This window comes from Zonotrichia leucophrys, chromosome 17, assembly GCF_028769735.1.
Source record: "Zonotrichia leucophrys gambelii isolate GWCS_2022_RI chromosome 17, RI_Zleu_2.0, whole genome shotgun sequence".
NCBI classification, from domain to species: Eukaryota; Metazoa; Chordata; class Aves; order Passeriformes; family Passerellidae; genus Zonotrichia; species Zonotrichia leucophrys.
This window is the reverse complement of record NC_088186.1, coordinates 1,462,065-1,488,479: the sequence shown is the minus strand read 5'-3', so window position 1 is coordinate 1,488,479 and position 26,415 is coordinate 1,462,065. Positions and strand designations below refer to the sequence as shown.

Here is a 26,415-nt window from a genome sequence, read left to right as displayed (position 1 = left end):
ATTTTGCTTTAAGAGAATGGCATCATGTGGCTGTGTGTGGTCTGTGCTGCTTGGTCCTCCCAGAGGTGCATCCCTTGGTAAGGTCAGCTCTGCAGTTTCTCGATAATTGCAACCTTTAGAGAAAGTTTAAAGGTAAGTAGGGGACAGGATGAGGCAACCCAAGAACCCTTCATCCACTTGTCTTTCTCAAAGGCACTGGGAAAAAGTGTAATAGTGCATTTTCCTCCAAAAATGGGATACTTAAAGGAAGAGAAAAAGCTGCTTTATTGTTCAGATGTCTTCCACTCTCTAAATAAACATTATCTTCAAATTGCATGCAGTATATACTCCTCTTTTAGTATGGATGCAGAACATGCATAATTGTTTCACAGCATCTCATCCAAAACACTTTATAGTCAGTTTCCAGTCATGGATTATTTTGGATGCCTACCTGAAGGTTTTTGGTGCTCAGAAATAAATATTAACAATGTATTCCACATACAACTCCATCTAAAATATCCACAGCTAACTAAGAAAAATGGATCCAGTGCTGAGGTGTGCATCTTTGGAAGCATAGTTACATGTGAAAGACAAGGAAGCAGGTCAGTTTAAGGATGAGGAAACGGAATTTTAAGATGTTCAAAACTATGAATAAGGAAGGTACAAAACCACATAGAGTGAGCATAAGTATTTTACAGCCCTGTAAGCGAAAAGGAATCAGTGTGTTTGGTAGCATTTGGGGCATTAATGAGATGGTTATTTTCTGGTAGTCAATCACCTTTCTGTTCACATGTGCCTCAGCTGGGTTTGAGTCCTGAACTCCAGCTCAGTGCCAGTCTGCTGATGCTGGGATTAATCTCCTGTGCCCCAGGCTCCAGCTTCCAAATGCTTTGCGTGTTTGTGCTGTATCATTACGTTCCAATGGTCTCAGTGTGGGAGCTCGAGTGTCACAATCTCATTTGTATTGCAGAACTTCTTGGCAGCTCAGGGTCTGCAGCTGGAAGTGGATATTCAGGATCTATCGGAAAGTTTTACCTTTAAGCATTGCTGGTAAGCTGTCTTGAAATTTATGTAACTACCTCCCTGACTTTTTTTAGCTGCCCTTCTTATCTGTGGCAGTGATATAAAGTTCCTGTTATCTAGAGGAGGATTTCACTCCATCTGTTCAACAGCTTGGCTCACATTCATCCAGCCTAACTTTAGACACTTCGGAGGTGCCTACCATAAGAGTTTAATCCAGGGAGGTTTTCCAGCCCTCGGCGCTGCGGGGGCAGCGCTGCAGGCGGGCGGCTCACCCAGCCTCGTGCCCGGAGCCCTGGTGGATCAGGGGAGCTCCTGTGAGCCCTCAAACTGAACTGGGAGTCCTCCTAAATTAAAAAAAAAATACTGGAAATGAGCTATCAGTGGACACTCAGGGGGTTGCTTTCTGTTTTAATTTTTCCTCCTTTTCCCATCACTTTATTGTGCAATATTTTTCCTTCTGTATTGCCAAAGAGCATCAAGGTCTCTTCATACAGAGATTTTGCTTGAATTTACCACTGCACTTGAGCAACACAGGCTTGGTTTTGCTGCATTTTCTGCATGCCAACGAGCACAACAGTGTAATCTGGGACTGAGGGCTTTTCCTCGGGATAATCTGGCCACAGGCACGGTAGGAAACTCGAGCTGTGAGGTGAGGAGGGCTTTGCTCAGGAGCCATGTTTGTTGAGTTTAACATTGAAGTCAAGTGTTTCCTCATGGTGTAAATTCCTGCTGAATGGGGATGAGTGGAACCGAGCTAACTGAAGTACAACCAGGCTGTTTGAGGTGGATTTAGCCGAGGAGGGGCTCGAAGACCATCCCACACCCTCGGGCTCCTCAAGCCCCGCCGGGCGCCTCCTCAGCGCCCTCACGGTTTCCCGCGCTTTTCGCGGGAGCGGGACCCGCGGAGCCCGCAGGGAGCTCTGATTGGCTGACGGGTGATTGGCAGCTGGAGCTGCCATGGGCGCGGAGGCGGCAACGGCGCCATTTTGTTTGCCGTGTGGGCCAGGGAAGCTGAGGCGCAGTGCCGGGGGAAGGAGCCTTGGAGCGGGGCCCGAGCAGGGGCTGTCCGGCGTGAAGAAGGTGCGGAGTGCGGGCACACTGCTGAGCTGCTGGGCTGGAGGGGAGCAGCGGCCTTCGGGCGGGGCGGTGCTTCCTGAGGGAACCATGCAGATCCTCCCAGAGCTCTTCCAGTGTCTGTGGGTGTTAGAAGAGCGCCAGGGCAGCGGAGGACAGCAGAGCTTTAGATCCAAACAATAACCACTGGAGATGAGTGATACTTTGGGGAAAACCTGTACAGAACTTGTAGTGCATTAATGGCCCTTGTGGAGGTACAAAATTTTCGCCTTAATTTGCACGGGGTTTAAATGGCCTCGTCTATTGTTTTCCCCTTGCGGACACGCCCCAGGCCCCTCAGGCTGAGGCAGCAATGAGTTCTTCCCAGGCAGCAGTAGCAGCCTTTCAGCAGGAGGTGGGTGATGTTCATGGCAGCCTGTGACAGGCAAGTCTGAGCTGAGGCCTCCTGAGGTGGAAACCTTTGAAATAGGCTGTGAGAGCTAATAAAGTGGAGCTGTTTGATCTCTGATGTGATGAGTGGCTGCCGTGGGCTGTTCTCCCCGTGGAGAATCTGCATGAGAAGTCAGTCACACCACTGACTGCTGGTTAAGTAATTCATGGGTTCCTCCTACAAATCTGATCAGAAAGTTGTATTATGTCCTTGTACAAAAATGATCTCCTTGGAGGAAGTGTAGTAAAATTGAAGTGTCTTGGAAGTAAATCTATGGGATGTGTTTCTAATACACCTTGAAGTTACGGGTAAATTGTTCTAATCCTCTGTTTATTAATAATGGTTGAGATAGGAGATGTAGCAAACTTTATAGCAAAAGTTTATCACAGAAGTTTTTCAGAAAACAAAAAACATTACATGTTGGTTAAAATGTTACGGTAAAAGTATTTTTAATCAGCTTTAGTGGCTTGAGTTACAGCTGAAGGTGACGTGATTTGGTCTCTCGAGAGCTCACCTTATGGGCCCTTGATGTGGCTTAACGTGGTCACTGGAGGGGATCAGGAGTCCAAGTGCAGGTTGTTTTATGGCAGTGAGCAGGCTGGTTCAGTTATGGAGTTGTCTACCATAAGAGGTCCATCTTAATCAGCAGCTTGTGTGGCAAAAGTGATGGTTTTTAGGAAAGTGCTGCAGTGTTTAGGATGGAATCGCAGCCACACTGGGCTCTGAGGCTCCAGAAGGCGCAGAAGAGATGAGCCTTGCAGGCTGCCAGCTCTGAGCAGAAGCCCTCCTCGTGCTGAGCACAGTTAGCGTGTGCCATGAAAACATCCAAGCTGTGTGTTTAAACTCCCTGCTGCGAGCGTCTGTTCATGCACAGAGCTGGTGGTGTGATGGGGAAAGGGGGCCTTGGAGCCACACTCATAAATGGCATTTGGGAGGGGACACTGGAGTGACTCCTGCTGGAGTTTTCTGATGTGGCTGGCCAGTTTATGCCACACGGGGAAAAGAAAACTGCTGTGCAGATTTTATTCAGTTGCTGTGCCTGAGAAAGGCTAGTAAAGGACTCAGTGAGTCACTGTGTCACCTGTGTCACTGTCAGCTGTCATGGTGCAAGCGAAAGGGGTTTATCAGTTCTTTTAAGAACACCACAGCAAACCACTGTGGTTTTGGCACAAGTCTTGGCTGCCGTGTCCTGGAGGCTTGGCTAGCTTACAGAAATGGTTTGGTGGTAATTAATACTGGTGCACCAGACAGAATGGGTGGGAAAGAGGAGGAGGATGAAGGCTGGTTGCTTGCAGAGCAGTGTATATCTGAGCTTGCCACCTACTCAGGGCATGGCAGAACTGCTGCATAATACCACAGGGAAACACTTGAGGAGCACGATCTCATCGGGAAGGGAGGGGAAGGTGTTTTGCACGAGGGTGATTGTGCATCTCCCTGAGGTGGTTTATGTCCCACAGAGGGGCTGTGGGAGCCTGTGCCAGACTGCTGTGAATTGTAGGTGACATGGCTGTTGCTTGTGGACACAAACAGCAAACTAGAGCTCCTGAGTGCCCCCGCTTCAGCGTTACAGGAGGAGCCTGAACTCTGAATGTCTTTAGAAGTTACAGGTGCTGCACATTCCCATAGTTAGGACAGAGTGAGACCAGTAATTACTGTAACTGGAAAGTTCTAAATTCCATTCAAGTTTTTATTCATTTGATCTCAAAGAGAATAGTTTCATGTACAGACAGAAGTTGCATGTCTTCTGCATGTAACAGCATCTTTCTGAAAACTGCGTAGTTCTTTAAACCCAGGGTAACTGACCTGAGCAGCTCAAACTCTGTCCTTGTGCTGTGCTGGATGCAGGCGTCCTGTGGCTACCTCAGGACTTGCAGTATTGGCAGTATAGCAGTTTGTGTGGAACTGCTTTGCAGGGCAACATAACTGGATTTAGTGAGCTGTATTTTGTCATCTTGCCCTGGTTTAGCCTTCCCCCTTCTACTGTAATCCAAAGGTACCCAGATATTTAAAAAAAAAAAGTCCCTTTGAATGAACCAGAAGCAGCAGTGCTGAGACTGCCTTGACTGCAGGCAGGAAATCCCACCTTTGGTGTGTGCCTGCACCTAAGCAAAGGACAAGAGGGAAGTGTTATTTGTGCAGGGTATTGGCCCTTTTTTGGGATCTAAAGGTGTTTTTAGGATTTTGCCTCATGTTCATGCCTGGAGCAAGAAAGGGCCTTTTGTTGTAACTTTAACAAGAGTACACACAGGCTTTTTACAGCATTGCAAATAAACTGGAATGCATAGCCCAAAGTGAAGATGAATTCAGGGCCCTGAAAGCAGTGGCAGCTCCAGTTTCTTTCAGTTGGTTCTACCAAGGATTGGGGTCACAAAAGAGAAGGATAATTTTCAGCTTACCAAATGGGAGAAACTCTTTATAGCTGACTTGCTGGAACTCAACCCTGCAGCAAACCACCAAAGTCAGCATTATGTCATGAGCAATTAAGTGAGGTGACACTTCTTGCAGAAAGAGGGGTGCTGTTTTGGGCAGGTTTATAGATGCAGCAGTTCTTTGCACATGGAAGTTACAGGCTGGCTTGTTAGTTGCTTAACATCAAACTTGGACATCAGTCAATCAGTATTTTTCCCTGCTTCCTCTGCAATCAAATACACTTTTCCAAGGTGATGCTGATTGCAGCAAGGTAAACTGGGCATCTTGCTTGTTAAGCAGATGGCTCCTTCTGCATGGATCCCTTCGGTGCTGTGCCAGCAGGGGATGGGGCAGTCAAGCAGTGTTGGCGAGGGCCTGAAATGAAAGAGCTTTCTGCACAGATTTCACTGTGTGCATTCAGCTGCAGATGCGTAGTGAGAGGCACTGCAGGTTGCCGAGAAAAAGTAGATGGACTTGGTATTTCTTGGTTTGCAGGAGATGGGGGGAGGATAGGGGCCACAAATCACAGCTTCAAGCAAGATACTCTGTAACTGCCTGGGCAAAGTTAGCTTAGCTACAGCAGGACAGGAGTAAAACCGAGTAGGAGATGCCAGGCATTTTGTCAGTGAGGAAGGAAGGACGTGCCAACCTCCTTTGCCAGTGCAGGCCCAGTGGCGTGTGGCTTCTCCCATGCCCCACTCCCATGCGTGCCCCTCTCCATTCCTGCGAGGCCACAGAATGCCCGCCAGCTCCTGGAGCCGGCCCAGCTCACTGTGAGTGCCGCTGACCAGCAGTTGCCAGGCTGCTGCCGAAGAGCTGACAGCCTTCTCAGCACCTCCGAGATGATAATCCCGAGGGAGCTTTTGGAATGACCTCTTAGTGAGCCAGCTAACATCAGGCATGAGCAGACAGGCGTTATGCTAATATAGGGGGTAAGACTGACTTCAGTTTCAGTTAAGTGTTAATGATGTTTTCTTAAGTGACTCTCTTCAGTTCTTTGTGGATCTTGCTTGCTAAATATTTGATACAGCTCTAAATTTTAAGTGATGCGTGGTTTCGTTGGTTTGGTGCACTTGTCCCTGAGTAGCTCTTTGTGCTTTACTGACTTGTTTGCAGAATGCCAGCAGACTGGGCTGGCTGCACGCTGGCCTGTCGAGGGCAAAAGTCTCACACCAAGTCCTGGTCCAGTTACCGTACATTCTAAGCTGTGGGATTTCATACATCTCATTTCATTAAGAGAAAACTATAGTCAGCTCATAACAGTTTCTAATCCCTTCTCAAGTCTGATCTCCTATGAATTTGATTAATGACCTCTGCACTCAGACTTCAATTTAGCATTTCAAGACCAGAAAAACACTTCTAAGAAATATAAGACTTTATGTTCACTGACTTCTTTTCTAGAGTACAGCTGGGTTCTGTAACTCCAGTCTGGACATATGTGTGTATTCCAGTAAATCTTACCATGAGTTGCAACCTCAAGCAAACAACACCAGCCACACAATTGTCATGGTATCCCCAACTCCTGCCCTCAGTAGCTCTGGACAAGGAAATTGCTTGGATTTGCTTTGGACCTCAGAGGAAAAACTGGGACCACAGGAATTTAAGAAACACAGTGAAATGAGAGGGGTGGAGAGAACTTTGAAAAAACCTTACTTGTTCTTTATGTGTATAATTTATCTTTTAAGAAAATAAACATCCAGTTTTTCTAATTAGCTAAATGCTAGGAATTGTAGATTTCTTTTTGGAGTGAAACTTGCCTTCCTGGCTGATCACAGCTATTACAGCCTTCTCTGGGCTTTTCTGCTACTGCTTCCAAGGCAAGCCCCCAGAGGTACTTGTGTACAGCAGCCCTCTAAGTTGAAATCCAGTAATGCTCTGTTCACTTTCACCTCTGTGAAGGAATGCATTCTGCTTGTTTCAGCATAAATGTGCTTTATGTTTGCACCTCCAGGTCATCTCTGCTCCCACTGCAGCCTTCGGGAGCCTGTCTGTCCTTTCTGCTGAGCCTGCTACCTGACTCGGCACAATGGGCCTCTGGTTTGGCTCCCAGGCTTCAGCCCCCCCCTGGAGGCAGTTTGCCCACTGTAACCACCCCCCCAAGCAGTCATTAGGCCATAATTCCTGTTTACAGAGATAAGTCTTTATTGGAGCTATTGGAAGCAAATGGGACATGGTTCCAGTTTTATATACAGAGAAGTCTGTAGTGTTGGTTACAACCAGTGGAAATGACCCGAGGTTACAGTGCAGCTCGTGTTGTGTACAGTCAGTAACAGTGGCTGGCGTACAAACCACAGCACAGAAGCCAAATGAAGCCAAGTGTACGGGGTACAGCAGCACGGGAGGAAGCAACTGAAGGTACAAAGAGCGTTCCCTTGACATCTGTACGCTTTTTTTGGCCAGTGAGTAGATACAGCTCAATTTAAAATTCATTGTGCAGTTATTTTTCTTCCCACTCAACTGCTACCAAATTAAGAAAATTTGAATGTTCAAATTACATTTTTAGTGCTATAAATAGCCGTGGTTGTTGCCAAATTACTTTATTTGAAATTGCTTTATTTATAGTTGGGAATAGTTCAGTCATCATTGTTCTCTAGTGATTACAAATTGGGAGAAAACGGAAGTATTTTGAAAGTAGTCTGTAATTAGACCACAAGGATCTCTTGTACTTCATTTGGAAGTTTAATTCTGGGTAACTTCTTTGAGAGACATTTATTGGGAAGAAAGATGGAATCGTCCACCATATTACTCATTTGTGGAATTCGTTCATAGTATTTAAGGTTTAGATAGTTTATAGGTCATACTTCTTTTTATTCAATGCCATATCCAATCTTAGTTCAAAAATAAACACTCCGTCCTCTGTGGATAAATAAATCCATCTCTTGGCTGCAGGTCAGACCTCTATTGGTGAAAGAGATTTAGAAAAATAGACCTTTTCTTTAACGTTTAATATGCTGACTCACAAAGGAAAAGTGAAATTCATTCAAGTCTAGAAACAAATACAGTACAAGTGATTTATAGAAATGCATTCCTTCCCTCTACAAACTTGCTGAGCATGAAACACTGCCCCAAAGCACTGCCTCTGTCTTTACCTTGTCTCAGAGAAGTAATTATCATCAGAAAAGTCACATCAGACTGCACTGCCAGATTTCCTGTCAGAAGGGCTCTGCCTCCTGAGGAGTCTTTGCTTAGGAATTCTTTAGATGCATGGATGGTGGTGGTTTGGGTTACACAAAGGATACTTTAGCCCAAATTGGCAGCAGTTTTAATTGATTTGGTTGACGGTGATTTTTGGTGGGTGGAAATTCAGCCATTAAAAAAAAGCCTGTGAGTTGGCCTTGGAAAGCACCAGCCTTTCCTCAAAGTCTCCACTTCTGAGACTGCTTCCCATCGATGCCCTTCTCAGCAAGGGGCCGATACATTTGGCAGTACAGGTTTCATGCTCAGCTTTGCCACTAAGAACTGGACAGGACTTTAAAAGCATCCAGCCCTGTGGGACTTGCTCTGCTGTTGTACTTCAGTGCTTTGGAGAGCCCCAGCCCCAGCAGCGGTGCCCTGTGAGCAGTGCAGCGGCCCAGGCTGGCTCTGGGGCAGCTGCAGCACGCTGACATCCCGCAGTGGAAGCAGTAGTTAAGCACCAGTTACTGGCCCCTGCAGAGGCTCAAGGGAGAATTGCTTCGGAGAGAGCTGGTCGGCCTAAAAAGCTTAGTCAGTTTGATCAATAAATATTGACTTAGGGTTAGGATGAGAAATAAGACACTGCACCTTGGAACTGGAAGACAGAGTCAACTTCCTGCTTTTTCTGTCCAAAAGGAGACTGGCTCCAAAACATTTGTCCTTAAGGACCTCTGTGATGCCTGACAGATAACTCATTATGTGTGTATGAATGTACCTGTCCCCTTTTGCAGAGAGGGGTAAATGTGTGACTGGACAAAGCTTGGAGGCTTTTTTCTGTGATTTTTTTTTTCAACCATCTGCTCTGTTTCATGTTGTCCCTGAAGGCATGGTTACCCACTCCTAAATTATGCAGCATTGCCCAGAGAATGGCTCTGTAGTTGAATATGCTCTCTGCAGTACAGCCTCCCTTTTCTTCCAGTGTATGTGGATTTCCACACAATAGATGTTATCAGAAAACTACACTTGTCTTTATCCTGTTATTTTGAGCAGGGAAACAGTTATATGAGTTTAAAAACACAGGAAAGAATCTGTACTGCAAATCAGAATTTTTGTAATTAAATTCATAGGATCACGAACTTTTCAAAAGCTGTACTGCTCTGAATGCTGTTCTCTAGCCCACCGTTATTCTCCTTTGAGCAGAATGACTTTCCATCTGCTTAGAAACAGTTCTTTGTGAAAATAATGACAGAAGAATAAATACTGTCTCTCTTGCCCTGACTTTGATACTTTACAGGACACCCTTACAAGACTCACATTCTGTTGGGAGTGAGTGCAGCAATACACACATTTCAGTATGCATAGATCATTAAATTGTAGCAGTGCCAGTAATAAAGCAAAACTTGCCAAGATGTCCTGTTCCTCTTAATTAAGCTTGATTTATGTGTGCCTGTTGACTTAAGATGCAGTTAGTGTCCACTGCTGAGATGATGCAGTACCCTGAGTAACTCTGTATTGATTACGCTTCCACAAGCTTGTGCTTTTGCAAGAACACAGAAATGAAACTCCAAGAAAATAAAGAAGTACATCAGGTTGTTTCCATGGAACACTGTTAATCTATTCATAGAGCTTCAAAGTATGAAGTTAAAACTTACCTTCTGCTCTACTCCCATCGAAACAGATGAGTGCTATGATTAACTCCCCTTTAGCTTAAAAAATAGAAGTGGATAGAATGTCAAAATACACTTTGCTGGTAAGAGGAACCTACTTTGTCATAAGGAGTTACACCAGTATTGGTGACCTAAAATGTGCACACACAGGTCACTGTGGGAGCAGTATCTGCTTTCCCTTGTTGCCATGCTCCTCTGTGTAAAGGCAGCTTGTCTAGAATACTGTGGGCATTGCAGAAATAACTAACTACTGTTCCTTCTGAGGAAATGACTATTATTCCTTTTCCTCCCAAAACTCAATTGCATGCTCTGTACACTGCCTGGAACTATCTACCTGTTTTGGGTAGGACTGCATCAGGAAACAAAATCTGTCCATTGGATTTCTCACATTCCTCCTCTGGAAAACCAGCAATCCTTGACTTGTTTACTGAACAGAAAAAATAAATTCATCTCCTTTAGCAACATCATTAGCAGCTTTTAGCCTGCTGTATGGATAGCTTAAACCTCTTACCTCATTTCTCACTAAGTATTGAAAAAGCAATCCCAGCTCCCCCTGCTCATAGTACACAATGCTGCTGGCTTTCCCCAGCACACATAAACCTCCTGGTTTTACCACAGACTGTCTTAATGGACTTGGAAAAGGCAGTGCAAACTTTTCCTCCAGCTTCTGTCTATGATGCTCTAACCTCTAAAACTGGAGAAGGACATTTTCTTCCATTGTTATGTTTTCTCTCTCTTGCCAGAACCAGATGCATTCAGAAATCCTGTGTTCAAGCTGATGCTCCACTACACCTCATGAACTGCAAAGCAGCATAAGGCAGCTGGAGCTTCTGGATCCTGGTTAGAGGTATGAATGAGGCTTAAGTTTAATCAATTAAAAATTAACTGCAGCTTTTACTCATTCCAACTCTCTTCTGCTAACCAATGGAGGATAGCCAGTTACATTCAATTAATGCCTTTTAAAATTAAGTGTTATTTATTCTACTAGAGATAGCAGTCCAGAGGTTTTCAGAAATGTGCAGTTCTGGCTGGTGAGAAAACATTTTGAAGTTGTTTACTTACACAGCATAGAAGAGACTGCAGCTTTAATTATCTTACTACCCCAAACCTTTGAAGTTAGAAATCAGATAAATTCAGTCTCTACAGTTAAAATTTTTAAATGTTCTTTACATTCTTGTAGCTCTCACTTCTTGGTGGATTATTAATTAAGCATGGAAGAGTATTCCCCCTGAGAAGGCTTCAGTCTGTAAAAGAGTTCCTATAGACTAGGCTTGATGGGTTCTTTTCAAGTACACAACTACTAAACTACCTGTGGTACAGTATATATGACCTTAAACTGTACAGAGTTAAGGCACCAAATGCAAGATAAAACAACATCCAAAATAAGAGATATGCTTTAGAACTGCACATCTCCACACACCACTTTTGGACATTCCTCAAAAACATCAAGGTAAACAATGTGGTCTGAATGTTTCATGCAATCTCAGGAACTGGAGGAAAAAACCCACTTTACTGAATTTAAACCTTTTCTCTTAGCTAACTCACAGCACTCCCAGTACAGCACTGCCTTGCTTACACAGCATCAGAGCCGTGTGGGAGGGAGAGCCCCCTTTCTCCTGGGAAGCCCCAGAGAGAGGAGCAGACAGAGGAACAGGCAGATGTGTCCTACTTGTGCTTTTGTATTATCAGTCACAAACCAACCAGTGAATCCCATATCTATGAGCAGAAAAGGCAAGCACCACAATACCTGGACATAAACAGGTGTGGATTCAGATGACACAAATAAAGCTAAGAAGGCATTGCTCTGAGGTTAAGCAATAAAAAAGTTTAGTGGTGACAATTCTCTTAATGCCAACTACTTAACCACTAGCTGAAATGGTTTATGTTCAAAAGAAAGTGCTCATGAAACTGCTGCTGTGGTCCATAGGCACAGGACTTCAGTGCTGGGTTTCTCTGGTGAAGTGCTCTAAAATGACTTTAGCAGAATTTCCACTTCCAGTGGAATGAAACCAACAAGCTGTTAGACAAGCTGTCTCCTGCACTAAGACAGCAGATTCAGCTACCCTGTCTCTTTGCTCTGCTTTAAACAAGTCAATAAAATATCTCATTTTTCACTGGATTATTCAGCAGGAAGCCCAAGAGGGTCTGTGTGCTGAACATTCGAGCTGAGTTACTGTTTTTTGAGACAGAACAGCCGTTCCTAACAGAGCTCCTCAGTGTGCCCAGCACAGAGCTCATTTTCATTCTTTTGATGCCAGAGAGGCAAGGTCTTAGTCAGCCTCATGACTGAGAACAACAATCTGAATTTCGTGTTTACACATCTCATCATGTATCCAAAGGAATCCACAGCAGCAGAGCTCCTGTGCTGTTTGCCAGAGCCACCGGAAATAGGAGCTGTTTTTAAAGCTGCTTTGTGACTTGGAACTCAGTGAGGCTGGGACATAGCTTTCCCTTCATTAAGTAAGAGGCAACTGTCTTAGAATTCCCCTAAAGGCAAGAAGTTCTAATACTGAGTGAGTATATCTTGGTATACCAAGCACAAGAGGCAGAGGGAAACTTGTAACCTTGTCTGAGTAAAGACTGAAATACTGTCTTGTCGTTTATACGGATTAGGAGAGATGTTCAGCTATTCCACCTCTAGACTGGCTCAAAAGTACAGATGCAGAATTACAAATGAAGCAAGGGACTTTACATCAGGGAGTTGGTGGCAGAAAAAACAGGGAGTGCCACTCTCACTCTCCAAGGGACATTGCCAGGACTGGATCAGAGGTGGTACGTTAAAACTGCTCACATTTATTGCTGTCTTGGAGAAAAATAAGTGACAAGAGAATGATGTTGCATAGCTGAACAGCCAACAAACAGAAGATTTTTCTCAGACTACTTGAAAAATCTTCATGCCTCTCCTGCTGCATTTTCTACATCCTAATAATCTGAGGAACTTCTTGTCAGGGAAATTGTTCTCAATAGCTCAATATAAAGCCTTAAATAATTTTAGATTTGTGCACTTTTCCCCAGTTAAGTTCTTTCAGGGGCTTGAGGGCACAGTCTTTTATTAAGACACACTTTAAATCTTTTTTCCTACCAGAAGGCAACTATTCTCAAAGAAAGAATCCTTTTCTCCAGAGATGAGAGATACTGGAGCAGTTTTCAGATCTTTGTTAATGAGTAGAAATAGTCCTCTGGCACATGAATAAGTTGAAATATTTGTAGGAAAACTGGTTTCTCTGAAGTGCTTCACAGTCTGATTAAAAGTTTTTAAGAATCTAGATACTTATGTGTAACAATTTCATAATTTGAGAGAATCAGTTCTTTACTAGGATTCTAGAAGATGATCAGAAAAGGCAGGGCAGGAGGACAGACTTCACAGAAGCAAAGGTATTTAAGAGCAGTGAAAGTCATGGCAGCAGCATTTACAGCACATTAAGTGGGGAGCCATGACAATTGCTGAATCATCTAATTAGCTCACACTGGCTACAGGACAGCAAATTAGACAGATTAGGAACCACCTACCCAGGCACTAAATTGCCTTTGTGAGGGTTGGATTGTGCACCGTGTCCAACAGAAATTGCTTGGGCAACCGAGGCCTCGTGTTACACATTCCCTTCAGGAGCACAGGCTGGCCTCCCTCCATCCAACTGGCCAAACGCCCAGGAATAAGGTCACTGTGTTCCAGCTCCTGAATGTGTGCTTAAGGAAGACAGCAAGCACTGGCAGAGAGAGAACCGATGGCAGGAAGCACCACACACCACGCTCTGAGCTAGCCAAGCCCTCCAAAGCAGGCTGCTTACCCTAAACCCTTCTCTAGGAAGAGCCTGCCTGGAGGAATCTCTTATGGCTGGCAAAGTTGGACAGAAGCAGACCCCTAAAGCTCATGGGTGTTTTTGCAAAGTCAGTGGTGATGCCATTCATTTCCAGTATAGAGAACACATTAAACAGTTTGGTTCTTCATTGTAAATCTCTGGCTTTTAATCCCGTAAGTGCCAGACACCATCTCCCAAAATACACACGATCATCTGGTTAGCTAAAACTAGCGTTAAGGTGGGTAGTGTATAGGCACAGACTTTCCCTGGGCTCCTATTTATAGATGTACTAATTGAAAGGAACTTTTCCGATTTCTTTTCCATGAACCAGAAACTCAAACTGTAAAATACCATTTCTGCTCCACTGAAAAGGTACTCCAGAATTGGTAATGCTACTGGCAGCTGCACAGAGCATACACAACCAGATGTATGCGTTTGGCTCTTGGGTACATGCAGAAATGCAAAGCCCAATAGCTGTAACACAGACCTCCAACCTCACAGAAAAGGCAGTTCAGACCAAGATCCTGTGAGGAGGCTTTTAAAAGGAAACCCGAAAGTTATATGCAGAAGAAATGAGTTTCTACTTCTGCTTTAGCAAAGCCGTACTTGATGCAACACTGATGAAGCTGATGTTATCCAGATTACTGATCAGATAATAGCCTGACATGAGGCTAAAATCTACTGATGGAATTGGCTGCTCTCTCAGACCTGAATACATCAAGCACTTCAGAGCCTACTCTGTGACCCTTCAGTACATGGGGCTATTTTGCTCAAGTTCCACATGAATGAGAGGGGTTCCCAGGCAATCATGCCCCTTAGAGTCTTATCTCTGATTCCAGGAGGCTGCAGAACCCAGATTTAGGAGTCTTAGTGTGTTTCACATATCAGAAAATGGTTCTCTCCTACTGAAAAGGGAGGCAGCAAAGGCAAGGGGCCATCTCAGACATAAATACTGCAATGCTTTACTGCATTACAAACAGCAGGCAGAGAAATCTAGAGAAAAAAAGATGCAAGAAAGTTGAGATCATTTTAAAAAAACAGCAGGAGAGTGGAAAGCTTAGGATTTTAAGAGTTAAAAAAAGTGATAACAGAAAAATACAGAAATTCACAGTTAAAGCAGTTCTGCTGGAAAGAAATACATATGGATTAAGCTGCCAAGCACAGTCCACAAAGAAGCAGATCAAATGAGAGTCAGCAAGATGTTTATTATCAGTCTTGAAGTGGACAGTGCTTGTCAGGCTGACAGCAGTGAAGCTTAGGAAAGGAATATTCAGGAGAAGTTCATCATAATGCACCTTGATGCATATAATATCCTATCTGAAGGAGCAGAGCAGCCTGCTGCTCCAGGATCAGCACTGCTGGGCCTGCCAGGCTTAAAAAGGGACTGAAGTGTAGGTGAGCTGCAGATCCAGCCCGAGTTTGCACCTTGAAGATAACAGCAGATAGAAACCTGCCCCCTGACCAGCAAGGACGTTCTGATGGCTCATCAGCTGTCCTGCAGATGTCATGGAAGGATTATGTGCTTCCAGGGCCAGCCCCTGGAACAGTTCCTCAGTTCATTTCCCAGGTGCAAGTTCAGCAGCAAAGCTGACACTGTTGAACAGCTCTTTTTCCCTTACCAGCCTATGCATTATATCCAGAAATATCCTGAGGAATGGATGTACATGCAGTTACTTAGTGAATTTGATGATTCAATATTAAAATCAAATATAGTTTATATTTGCTGTTAGTGATTTGATGCAGACCTTTGGGCTTGATACACCACTACATATTCTGTACTGAGTGGTTTTCTGTTTGACACCAGTGTCAGCTGTTACCAGTCAGGGGTTGTTCCTGTTTTCATCTCTGAATTGAGACCCTAAAATGCTAATACATCATCATCAGCTTGCTCCCTTTTGCTTTTTTATTTTTTAGCCATTTTTATATAAAAAGAGTTGTTTCCAGCAACTTCAAGTACTGCAAGTACTGCACTTCTGGAGTACTGTACTATGCAACTTTGCATAACGCAAGGTTTAAAAGACAAATAAAAAAATAGTATTTTAAAACGACACATATCATGTGCACCATTAGGTCATAATCCAAACCCATTTTTATCTAAGTAAAATACTGTTAAAACATTTACTACAGAACTGAAAAGAATTATTTATGGATGGCTGTATCCTAATTTCCAGCTGTAGAAAAGCACAGCTAAGCAAAGGATTCACGCAGAGATAAATCCCTGCCTGCCTGCCCTCCTGTCCTGCACTGCACCCACAGGAGGGAAGCAAACCTGGCTGCTTCCTGAATTAATTTGACCTAATGTCATTTGATCTCTGCAGATTTTAACTGCAATATCATCAAAGTTGTTCATTCTTCGTTTGGAGTTTAGCTTTAACAGTTTAGGGAAATAGTTTCTCTCATGATTAGTGTCACCCATTGCACTTAGCCAGGACCAAGGTGTGCACTATTCAGAGCAGGCCTGGCTTTGGTACCTACCCAAACGTGCCCACAGGGATGCAAGGAATGCAGTGCCTGACACAGCAGTATCAACACAGCTTTTTATGCTACACAGGAGAAAAATATTTGAAGGAGAACAGTCCGTTGATAAAACCAAACAATTTCTTAAGTGTTAGGTAATATTTTTTTAACTGAAACTGGAGTATTTGAATTGGCCTTGAGAAATACAAAGTTGGGATTCAGACCTATGTATTACCTCTTTAAACACTGAGTTATGAAGACATAATAAAAACGTGCCATATACAAGATTGTCACAGGTATACGAGATTTTTAGAAAAAAAGCAATAAAAATATTCTTTAAGCTGAAAATAAAATCTCTTACCTTTTATATCACGATCTCAGCTTACAGTCACTACATTTCTGCTTATTTTATACAAGTGCATATGGCTATGAAGGTCCGGAGAGAATGAGAATAAAGTGGAATTAACCTGCTGAAAACTGCTTAGAAGTCTTAAGCTGCAACATATAGATGTTCCAATACCATTTAAAAAAACATTCACCTTTCAGTTATTGCTGATTGGCAATCTCAAAATATCAACATACAAATATTCAAGAGGGAAATATCTCAGTAAATTTAGAGCAGCAAATGTTTTTGAACTGGATGTTTCCCAAATATTGTATTTTCCTATCATTTGGTGATGATTTTAAGAGACACAAAAGCAATCCACTTGATTTTCAAGTTCAGGCCTACCATTTTTGTGCCTCATATCAATGATGTGGGAAAAAGAGAGAGAATATATCATTCAGTTACATTTTGGGAAAAAATACTATTTTCTGTTTTTTTCTGCCATTTTGCTACATTTCATGTCTGCTGACATGCACAATGGTACAAAGCACTGCTGCTTCAGGAGTGACCATTGCACAGCTCTGTAGCAACTTTTATAGGAAACATGCAAATACAGTATAGTATCAAAATTCTGAAGGACTTCAATAGTGAAAGTAAAGGCAGATTTCAGTGCTTGAAGCAGCACTCGACCCAGGTTGTGCCTTGGTTTGGCGTTTGGTTTTCCCCCCTCAACACAGCAGTCCTTCCCCTTCTAGAGTAAAGAAATAACCAGGAGTATATACACATCTATTGCTATGTACCCAAAGAGAGGACTTGTGGCTTGGACTAAGTATTGCTTTTCATTACATGGAGCAAAGTTCAAGAAGTGAGAAAAACACTTTAAAAAAAAAAAAAAAAAGAAGGAAAAAAGCTCAGATCCCATGTCTGAAGTTGAGAAACCTCAAAACGAGCCACGTTTTTCTTGCTTTTAAGACATGTACAAAATGCCATTTGGAGCCACACAACCTGATGGTTCTAGAAGTCAGAGAAGAAATCTTGAGGGCCCAAGTGAATAATAAAAGGTGCGATGCTGAGAGGCTGGCAATAGGGACTGTCAATGAAAAAACCACCTACAGTGGGAGAAGAGCAGAGAAGCAAAAACCTCACGTTAATTGCTGAGACTGGCTGAAGCTAAAGCTCCATTTAAATTTCTCTGCTCTTTCAGCTGCAAGTGGAATTTTCATTGTAAAATGGGCACTTTGAATTCTTTGAAGGTATTGAAACATCTAACACTTCCAAGGTTACCACTTTCTAAACAAAGAACTGACAGCTCATTCATATTTTCAGTAAAGCAGAGAAATGTAAAATATGCAGCAAGGGGGCAAGTTTACAATGTGGTTAGTAACTCCCAACAAATGACAAAAAATAAAAAATGACTTCTATAAATCATTTGAAATGACTGCCATCATGTTGGAAAAGAGCATAGCGCCCTTCTTGTCTTTGAAATAAGAACAAGCTTTTGGCTTACAAACGTTCATTGTATAGAATTGGTTCACAGAATATTTTGTTTGGAATTTTACAAAACTGGGGATTCAGGAAAAAAAAAAAAAAAGGAAACTACAAACAGTTGCCAATCAGGGGAACTCCAAAAGAGAGGGAGGAGAAAAAAATGTGTGCAGAGGAAAGATTCCTTTAATGAATATTTGATTAACAAAAATGGGCTCTGATCAGCCATGCTTTTTCTGCTCCGTGATGGCTTCCTTTCATCCATAGGCCAGCAAAACAGGTCAGTGATTTCTGAGCACCTCTCAATTTGGCTCCATCCCCGGCCCTGCTCTGTGTTCCGTGGGTGAACCCAAGCTCACCCTCCCGGGCCATCCTCTACGTTTTATTAAAGTACCACCGACAGCAAACGGAAGCGAGAGCTACGGCAGGAGGAGAACCATGGAAATGGAAACACATTCCTAAGCACAAATACTCAGCTTAAGAATAACAGCTGCAGTTAATTCCAGGGAAAGCAGCTTGTTCTATAAGCCACCCCTTATTCAGCTTTTCTAATATTTCCCTCCCTCTAAGGGGGATGTGGGGAGGAGGAACTTGACATTGCTTTAAGCACCGCTCTTACAACACCCTCAACACAGACACAGCTCCCCTGGGCTCAGCAGCAGCGTCTGTTAGAGAACAGGGGGTAAAGGCAAATCTTTGGAAGAGCAGGAACTAAAGCCAGCCTATGGAAAAGCAACGGGTGGGGGCTGAGGAGAGAGTGCAACCAACAATGCTGCTTATTTGTGGGGTGATACCTTAATAAAGACACTGGAATCCCTTGTTGGAGCCCACAGCAGTCCACAATCCATGGAGACTCCAGTCGTGGAGCTGGGGCCTATCCTGGAATTTCAGACAGGTGCACACACTCCTCATCAAAAAGAGGACTCTGGGTTTGAGCACCAACTCATAAAAAAGTACTGGCCTATGGCTGAAGTGTGTCACTTTTCACAGCAGCACTCAACAAGAACTGGGACAATTAAATAGCAAGTTTTCATGGGGACCTTGTTGCTGCTTTAGATTCTTATAAATGTAAGGGGGAAAGGAGAACCTTTGGTTTAATATACAATTGACAAATAAAATGCTTTCTGTAGAAATGGTGGATGGAAAATCAAGGGTGGGCAGACAATCTTAAAAGTGAAGAAGGCCACAAGAACAAGTGGAATTTTTTTTCTTTTTTCTTTTTTTTTTTTGTAAAAACAGAAAAGAACGGAAAACATGTAGTTTTTGAGCTCTAAAGAACCTGATTGTAACATTATTGTTGTCCTTTCTCTGGGCAATACGGGTGTAAGGTGTATCCCTGGAATTGCATCCTTCTGTGGGAGCTTCCTTTAATACTTGTTTAATACTTGTTTCACAGAATGCAGCCTTATACAGAGACAGACTAATTCCCTTTGTTCATTTGTTTTTCAGCATTTTGTGTATGAGTGAAAAGTCTTCTTGGATAATTAAGACTGTGTCTAAAATCACAGTTACAGTATGCTGATCTATAAGGAAACTCAGGTACTGATGCTTAACTATAAAAAATAAGATAAAACAATATTTTAACCCATATCTTACTAAGTTTATTACACACCATAATATTTACAAAGTTAAATGTTAACTGTAAAGTTTCTATCTTTTTTTTATTATTATTATTTTTATTTTTGTTTTTTAAAGAACTATGCCCTGCATTTAATAACCCTACAGCAAATACAGGTCATTAACTGAGTCTGTGTGACTGCATTAGGAAACAGGCAGTACTCTTGTGTTACAACAAAACAGTTTATTTGTGATCAGTGTTTTATATTCTATACATCCTTCACAAATTTAATTTTACATAATCGGATACTTCATTTAAAACGTAAGATTTAAGCTTCTAGTTCTTCCCTATAACAGAAGGCTGGTATAAGTTATTTGAAAATGAGGTAACATTTCACAGAACATTTTTTTCAAGTTTTAGAGAACTAAATTTGCATTTTGTTAAAATCAAAAAGTAGGAAAAAGATGTTTCTTTACAAATGACTTTGCTCAAGTATGTGTTCAAAGAAAACAGGATAAAAAGGCTTTTTTCTTCTAACATTCTGTACTGTACTGTGTTGTTCAATCAATAGGAATTAGCTTCTGCCATTTGCTAAAAGAATGAGTAGTGGGGAACGGGGTAAGTTGGGAATTTCATAACTGGTAACAGAACCATTCTCTTGGGTAAACCTACAGAGAGAAGAAAGGGAGAGGACTCCAAATAAGTTCAGCAATCCAAGAAAGTCAGATAAGAGCTTACAGCAGTGTTCTCATTAACCTTTTCCAGATCAGTCAGTCAATGTGCTGTCAGGGTGCAGAGTCCCATAAACAGTAACACTTCACCACTTTGCACTGTTTCAGACAGATGGTTATAGCTTAAAGTCTGCTTTATTTTTGTCCTGGTGTTTGGTAAAATTAAGGCAGTAATATTCTCAAAAGCAGAGTGTGTATTTGGATTTGAAGCTCTATTTCATAATCTTTATGGTAATTAATCTCTACTAGTTTGTTCTACATTGAAGTAATTTCACAGGCCAGTTGCAATTGCAGATATTCTAGACAGGCACTGCTGTGCATAAAATACAACTCACAGGGAAACTGTTCAGCAGTTTTGATCAGCATCCAGGTAGGTCAGCCAAAAATCAAGCACCTACAGTAAATTCTGCATCTGCTTCCTTATTCTGCACTTCCTCTCCTGAGTTGAGGTAGGTAAATCTGGAAAGATTGACATCTGCCTGATTTCATTATTATTTTAGAGTTCTTGTGGCCTCACAAACTTCTGCACAATTAAACGTTTGTTTGGTTTTTTAATCTTGCCTATTTAAATTCTAGTATTTAACCTATGTATCCATTTAGAAATCACAAAGCAGCAACAGCAGGTATTTCAGAGCACCAGATGATCAGAGTGAAGTTTCCCAACATGCAACAGCTTACAAAGGCAAAGAGACATGTTTACCTTACAGCCAAAAAGCATTATCCCAGAACTTTGCATCACAATCATAATACATTAAGAACAGAAACTCTTTATGTGAAGAATGGGGGCATCCAATTCCACAATGCTTTGAAGTCAGTGATATGTCACATATATACACCTAAGTGCTTGAAATCCAGCTCCCAAAATAGGCATAATGAGAAAAAAAATCCCCAACAGGAAGGAATGAATGAAAAAAGCAAGAAAAGCTGCAGGGAAACTTGGTAACAGTTGTATTCCTGCCTTCAGCAGGGAAAGGATTCCTCATGTCACAGTGTGTCACTGCTTGTAAAAACACAGACATGCAGCTACCAGTAATCCTAGTTATACTCTGAGACTGTTGCTTGAAAAGAACCAAGGGGGTTCTTAAAAAATCCATACCCCAAACTAAATTCCCTTTCATTTTTCTCTGAGAAAACATGTTGCTGTTCCTTGTGTGATGCACCACAAAGGACAGCACTCCATGGGACAGCCCTGCTGCCAGCTGCCCTTCTGTCAGAGGACAGGGCCAGTCAGCAGGTGTAAAACTACAGAGGTTTGCTCCAAATCCGAGGGAGAATTCCACACTGAACACAGCCCGTGGGCCCATTCTCCCTCTCAGTACAGAACTGGACCAGCTGGTCCCAATCAGGCAAAGCAAATATTTTCCATAAAGCAGCAGCATTCTTGCCCTGTATGAGCTCATACCTCTAGAAAAGTCATGTAACTGACATTTCAAAATATTTTAAACTTTTATAATGATATCAGGGGAGTTGGTACTGCCCAAGTTAGACAGATTTGGGAGGAAAAGCTTATTACAAATGCTAAAAAGCAGAAGTTTCCCATATGAAAAATTCCAGGCCTTGAAACATGCCGGTCATTTGAGCAGCAGACTGTGACCAGCCCCTGGCACAGGAGAGGCTGGTGGGACTGGTCCTGGTGGGCTCACATTGTGTGTGCCAGGACATATCACTGACTCCAAGTGCCCTGCTCCCATTGCCACATAAACCTCATTCAAAGTAACCAAAAGGGCCGGTTAGAGGAATGCATTGTTAGTCCAGCATAAAACAAGCCAGTGGGGAGGGAGAAGCCGAGTTAAGGAAAACCCTTCCATCACAGCTCTCTGGTTATCAGCTCATTTTACAATCTCCATGAAACCAGTGCTTTGCCAGCCTAATAGAACATGTTTCATAGTGAAAAGCATTGTGGCAAATGATCGTGTCCTGGCTGCCTCACAGACTGATCGCTACCAGTACCAACTACCCAAAAGCCATCCTGGTGTCCCAAGCAGTGGTGTTTTAGCCTGCAGGGTGGGGGGTATTTGCCCATAGACTTCAAAGAGTTGACAGCATTAAGGGAGCTTTGTCCACAAGTCACTTACACTTGGGAGCAAAATTTCACCAATGTTACTGTATTGCCATTTAGCTAAATCTGAGTCAGAGATGCTGAAATAGGCCCTTCGGTAGTCTTTGAATGGAGCACAGACTGGCTGTAAAAAGTAAGGGAACTACTTTGACTGGGTTCCAGTATGAAGGGAACAGGCAATTAGAACAAGCAGTCCTTCCACAGACCAGGCAAAGCAGAGGCAAAAAGCTACTCCAACCAAAAAAGAACCACAAGGTTATGGCATAAAAGTAGTGTTGTTGTCATGATTTAAGAGCTTAAATATCTTTGAATTTCTCCTTGGACTGCCACATTTGGATTGCCACAACAGTTTCTGCATCATTTCTAAGGTGTTAATTACAGGGCTGTACGTACCGTAGGCTGGTGCCGCTGTGCTGTATCCGTAGGGTGCTCCATAGCCTGCAGGGAAACACAGGAGGGAGAGGGGTCATTCCCTGCCCTGCCTCTCAGTGCTTGCACACCTGCACATGGGCACAGACCCTGTGCCTGAAGCAGGAGCACAGCAAAAACAAACTCACACCAATCCATACAAATATTGCTGAAAACACTGAAATGTTCCTATGCGGTGGCCAGAAGGACAAGCTGTCAGGGACTTTCTCAAGCCTCAGCATCACAGAGTTAAAATTCCCTATTTCATTTCCTCAGCATTTTCTTTTCCACTCAGTCCCTCAAGTCTGCACTGTCAGAGCATGGAGTTGGCGTGACACAGACATCTCATATTTGCTTATGTTCTTCTTAAAACACAAATGCAGTCTATGCAGAGAACAGGCACTTCCCTAAATTTCCTTTACAAAGAAAACACTGGATGCCTGTGGCAGATGTCACGTCCCCCTTAGGAAAGCTCCTGGCTTTCTCTGCCATTTCTAACAGAGTTCCACAGAAGACATGTGAACACCTCCACACAAACAGATTGTTTTCCCCCAGAGAGCAGAGTGTGACTCTGAAGTATCTGAGAGAAAAAGCAACACAGGTAATACCAGCATTGGTTTCTACACGTCAGTACTTCATGAAGGCTTTACAGGGTTTCTTTTTCTGGTGAGACTGCTGGTGTCACTCCAAAAAGTAAAAGATTTCTGAGAAGAATAGGTGATAGAGAGAAAATCTGTGAAGGCCAAGGCCAATAAAAGCTTAACTACAGCAACTGGGAAATGAAACTTATTTCTGGAATAATTCCACACTGGCAAGAAGCATGCCCCTTGGCAGGTTAAAGTGTCTCTTAAATGACTCCTCAGGCAGACAGACAGTTCCAAAAACAATGTTAACAGCCATTAAAAATGAATTACTGGGTTTTAATATTTAAAATGACATGACCATACAGGAACAATGAAGATGACATGCTGCCAAAGGTGCCAGGCAGGAAGGCTCCCAAACAACAGGGCTGTGCTATTAGCACGTGTGAGCTGCTGGAGGGTCTAATTAAAGCTCATGCTGTAATCTGAAAGCCTGAGCATGAGAACTAGAAGTGTTATTTTTTGGAAGCTACTATTGGATTTGCTTTGACTAAGACATCTCCAGTATCTCATCCTTACAAATCTGTGGTTCTAAGAACAAGCGAAAACAATGTCTGGATTCCTTTCACATGTCACCCACAAACCTCAGACATGCTGTAAAGTCACAAAGAAAATGCACTTTGAAAAGTAATTTGAGGATGGAGAAAGTGATCATTTAGTGAATATTTTCTTGTGAAAATGTGAAATGCGAACCAGAAGCCCTTGAACTTCAGAATCTGTTTTTGCTAATCAGAACAATGCAGTGCAGATGATGATTCCCCATCAGCCACAGTATGAAAAGAAATTCTTTTATTTCTGGCCACCACAGAAGCTACTATTAGATGCTTCCCGGTGGAATTCACATAGAGGATTTTTGGGAGCTCAGGGACTCTTGAGCCTGCTGACTTCATGTTCACAAAGGATTCTTGGAAAAGGCACTCCTATTGCTAAACCAGGACATGATCCAGAAGGTTCTTAGGCAGGAAGAGAGTTTTGGGAATTGTGCCATGGCAATGAACAATGAAGACAAATAATAAAATAATAAAGCCAAGACAGCCATTATGCCCATAACTGTGTGCTCTGTGCACACAGAGCTTTGAGCTGCACACTCATAAAGGATACAGTCTGCCAGTTTTCCAGCCCTTTGATTTATTTAATCCCCCATGAAGCCTTCTGCTCCATGTCAGATGGTTAAAGGAATCACCTGCACAGGTGAATAACACACATGAAAAAGAACACCCCAGCAGACAAATACTAAACTGGCAGCTACAAGTGTGGTGCCTTACCTGGTGTTATGTATCCAGTAGCAGCAGCTGCCCCAACGAACGCCCCTCGTGTTAAAGCACCTCGTCCTCTGCCTCGAACAGCCTGGACTGCTGCAGAAACAGCTGTATTGACAACCCCTTTAGTCTGCCCAGAGTGACAAAAAATAGCAGTTTAGAGAGTGAGTGTTGCAGGAATACACGGCCACCTGCATTAAATCATCCCCTTTGAGAGGGCTCTGTAAACATGCCTGATGTGCCAGGCTGGCTGAGCACAGACTGGAGAGTGCTGTGCCAAAGGATGTGAGTGACAGGGACACAGCGGGTCCCTGGCCTGTCACTGCCTGCAGAGCCCAGCACGTTCCCCATGCTCAGCCCTGGCAGTCCCTTCCCTCAGACTGTGCCTTATTTACCTCAGATTTGGGCATGACTGAACACTGCTGGCTTCTGAGCCTCTTTGCTGCTCCTCCATGCTGTCTTTCCTGCCTCCTTACAACTTCCCTCAACCTACAGCACTGGTTTTACATCTCCCTTACTCTCCTGAATCCACATGATTGCAGCAGGGCCAGGATCTCACCCCCAAACAACCAGCTCACAACAACACCAGCCTGTGTTAACCTCACTTTACTAAAATGCTGCCTTCTGTATCAAAAACCAACCCAGACCTGGGATAATAGTCCAAAAAGCAAGTTACAGTTCTTACCTGAGGAAGAATCTTCTTTTTCTTGTTATTTGCTGCATTGGGCCCAGAAAACAGTTTTTCAAGTGCTGCTAATGCAGCACTTGCTTTTGCTACTTTCTTGTTTGGGCCTGCACCTCTGAACTTCTGCCCATCTACTTCTACCTGAAAATTAAGACATGAGTTTATGCCTAGTATTGATGCACAGGGACACCATGCTGCACCCACTCAGCTGATGTGCCACCCATAAAGAACTTCAGTAGGAAAAAACATCCTTAGTGTTTTATGTGACAAATTTCTGTTGGTTCTAGATCTGAAACTGCTAAAGGATACCAAGGTTATCCTGGGAACCAGTGTGTCACAGATACTGGGAATCTGGAAACTACAACTGCAATTCAAAGAGGACCAGCATATCTGTTGGATACTGGATTTAACCCATACCCTGGAGTCTTCCTCGTCATGAAGTTTTGGTGAGAATCCAGTTTGAATTCTCACTGTATTTTCCTAAAGTAGAAAGGCTATTCCTTTCCCCAGCTGAATCATCACAGCAACAAAGAGATACATAGCCTGAGAAATCACCACCACCAATGTGCATTGCAAAAGGCAAAATAGCAAAAATGTGAGCTGCAGCAGCAAGTGACTCTGCAGCACCATTAATGAGCAGGCGCACCCCTGCCCCTCTCACCTCCATCACAAAGCGCTTGTCATGGCTTCCCCCTGTTTCGGAGATGAGCTCGTACTTCAGACCTCTTCTCTTTTCATTGAGCTCCATCACCGGGTTTTTACCACTTGCTGTGAGTATGGGACCCTGAGTTCTTACCTAGAGAGACATGCAGGGTGTTACTTCAGAGCCTTTCTCTCTTCAAAATGCAGCCAAACCTCTGCACAGCTGTATCACAGGAAACGCTGCCCTGCTGCAGCAACCTGCGATGCCGGCACGGCAAAGGGCGAGTCTCTAAAGAAGGGAGGGGCACCAATAATGGTGTCACAGAAGTCACACCCATTTATTTCTGTTAGTGAGGGCTGCTGTCCTCATGGCCTGATCTGGTGCCTGCACAAACTAAACATGACACCAGCCGCACTTGGAATTGCAACCCTGAGAGAATGCGAAGCTGAAGGTGGGGCCATGGTGTCAAGTTCCTTGAACTCGAAGGCTTTCACAGTGAAAGGAGAGAGACCGGCCCTTCCCAGCCCTGCACACGTCTCTGCTCTTCCACCTCATTATGTCCTGGCACTACCCAGCTCCAAATGAGTCACATGTCTTAGTAGAAATGTCTGTAACTGTTTGGAAATGAAGGTAAAGCTGAGATCTCAGCACACCAGATCAGTCTGCAA

General features: G+C 43.3%; 1 protein-coding gene across 8 annotated transcripts in view; it reads right to left on the bottom strand.

The window, feature by feature from the left end:
* Nucleotides 1–7,024: 7,024 nt before the first annotated feature.
* The window catches only part of STRBP (spermatid perinuclear RNA binding protein), a 59,253-nt gene continuing 39,862 nt past the window's right edge, over nucleotides 7,025–26,415 (bottom strand). For 3 of the 8 annotated variants that reach the window (XM_064728019.1, XM_064728017.1, XM_064728018.1), the window contains exons 14-17: nucleotides 25,766–25,900; nucleotides 25,105–25,245; nucleotides 24,426–24,549; nucleotides 21,167–22,549 (exon numbers count right to left, since the gene is read on the bottom strand). In XM_064728019.1, the coding sequence (XP_064584089.1) occupies nucleotides 22,368–22,549; nucleotides 24,426–24,549; nucleotides 25,105–25,245; nucleotides 25,766–25,900 (582 nt within the window). In that variant the 3' untranslated portion in view covers nucleotides 21,167–22,367. Of the gene's footprint in view, nucleotides 16,380–17,362; nucleotides 19,990–21,166; nucleotides 22,550–24,425; nucleotides 24,550–25,104; nucleotides 25,246–25,765; nucleotides 25,901–26,415 lie in introns of those variants that run through there. The other 5 variants (XM_064728025.1, XM_064728023.1, XM_064728024.1 and 2 more) reach the window with 4 other exon arrangements.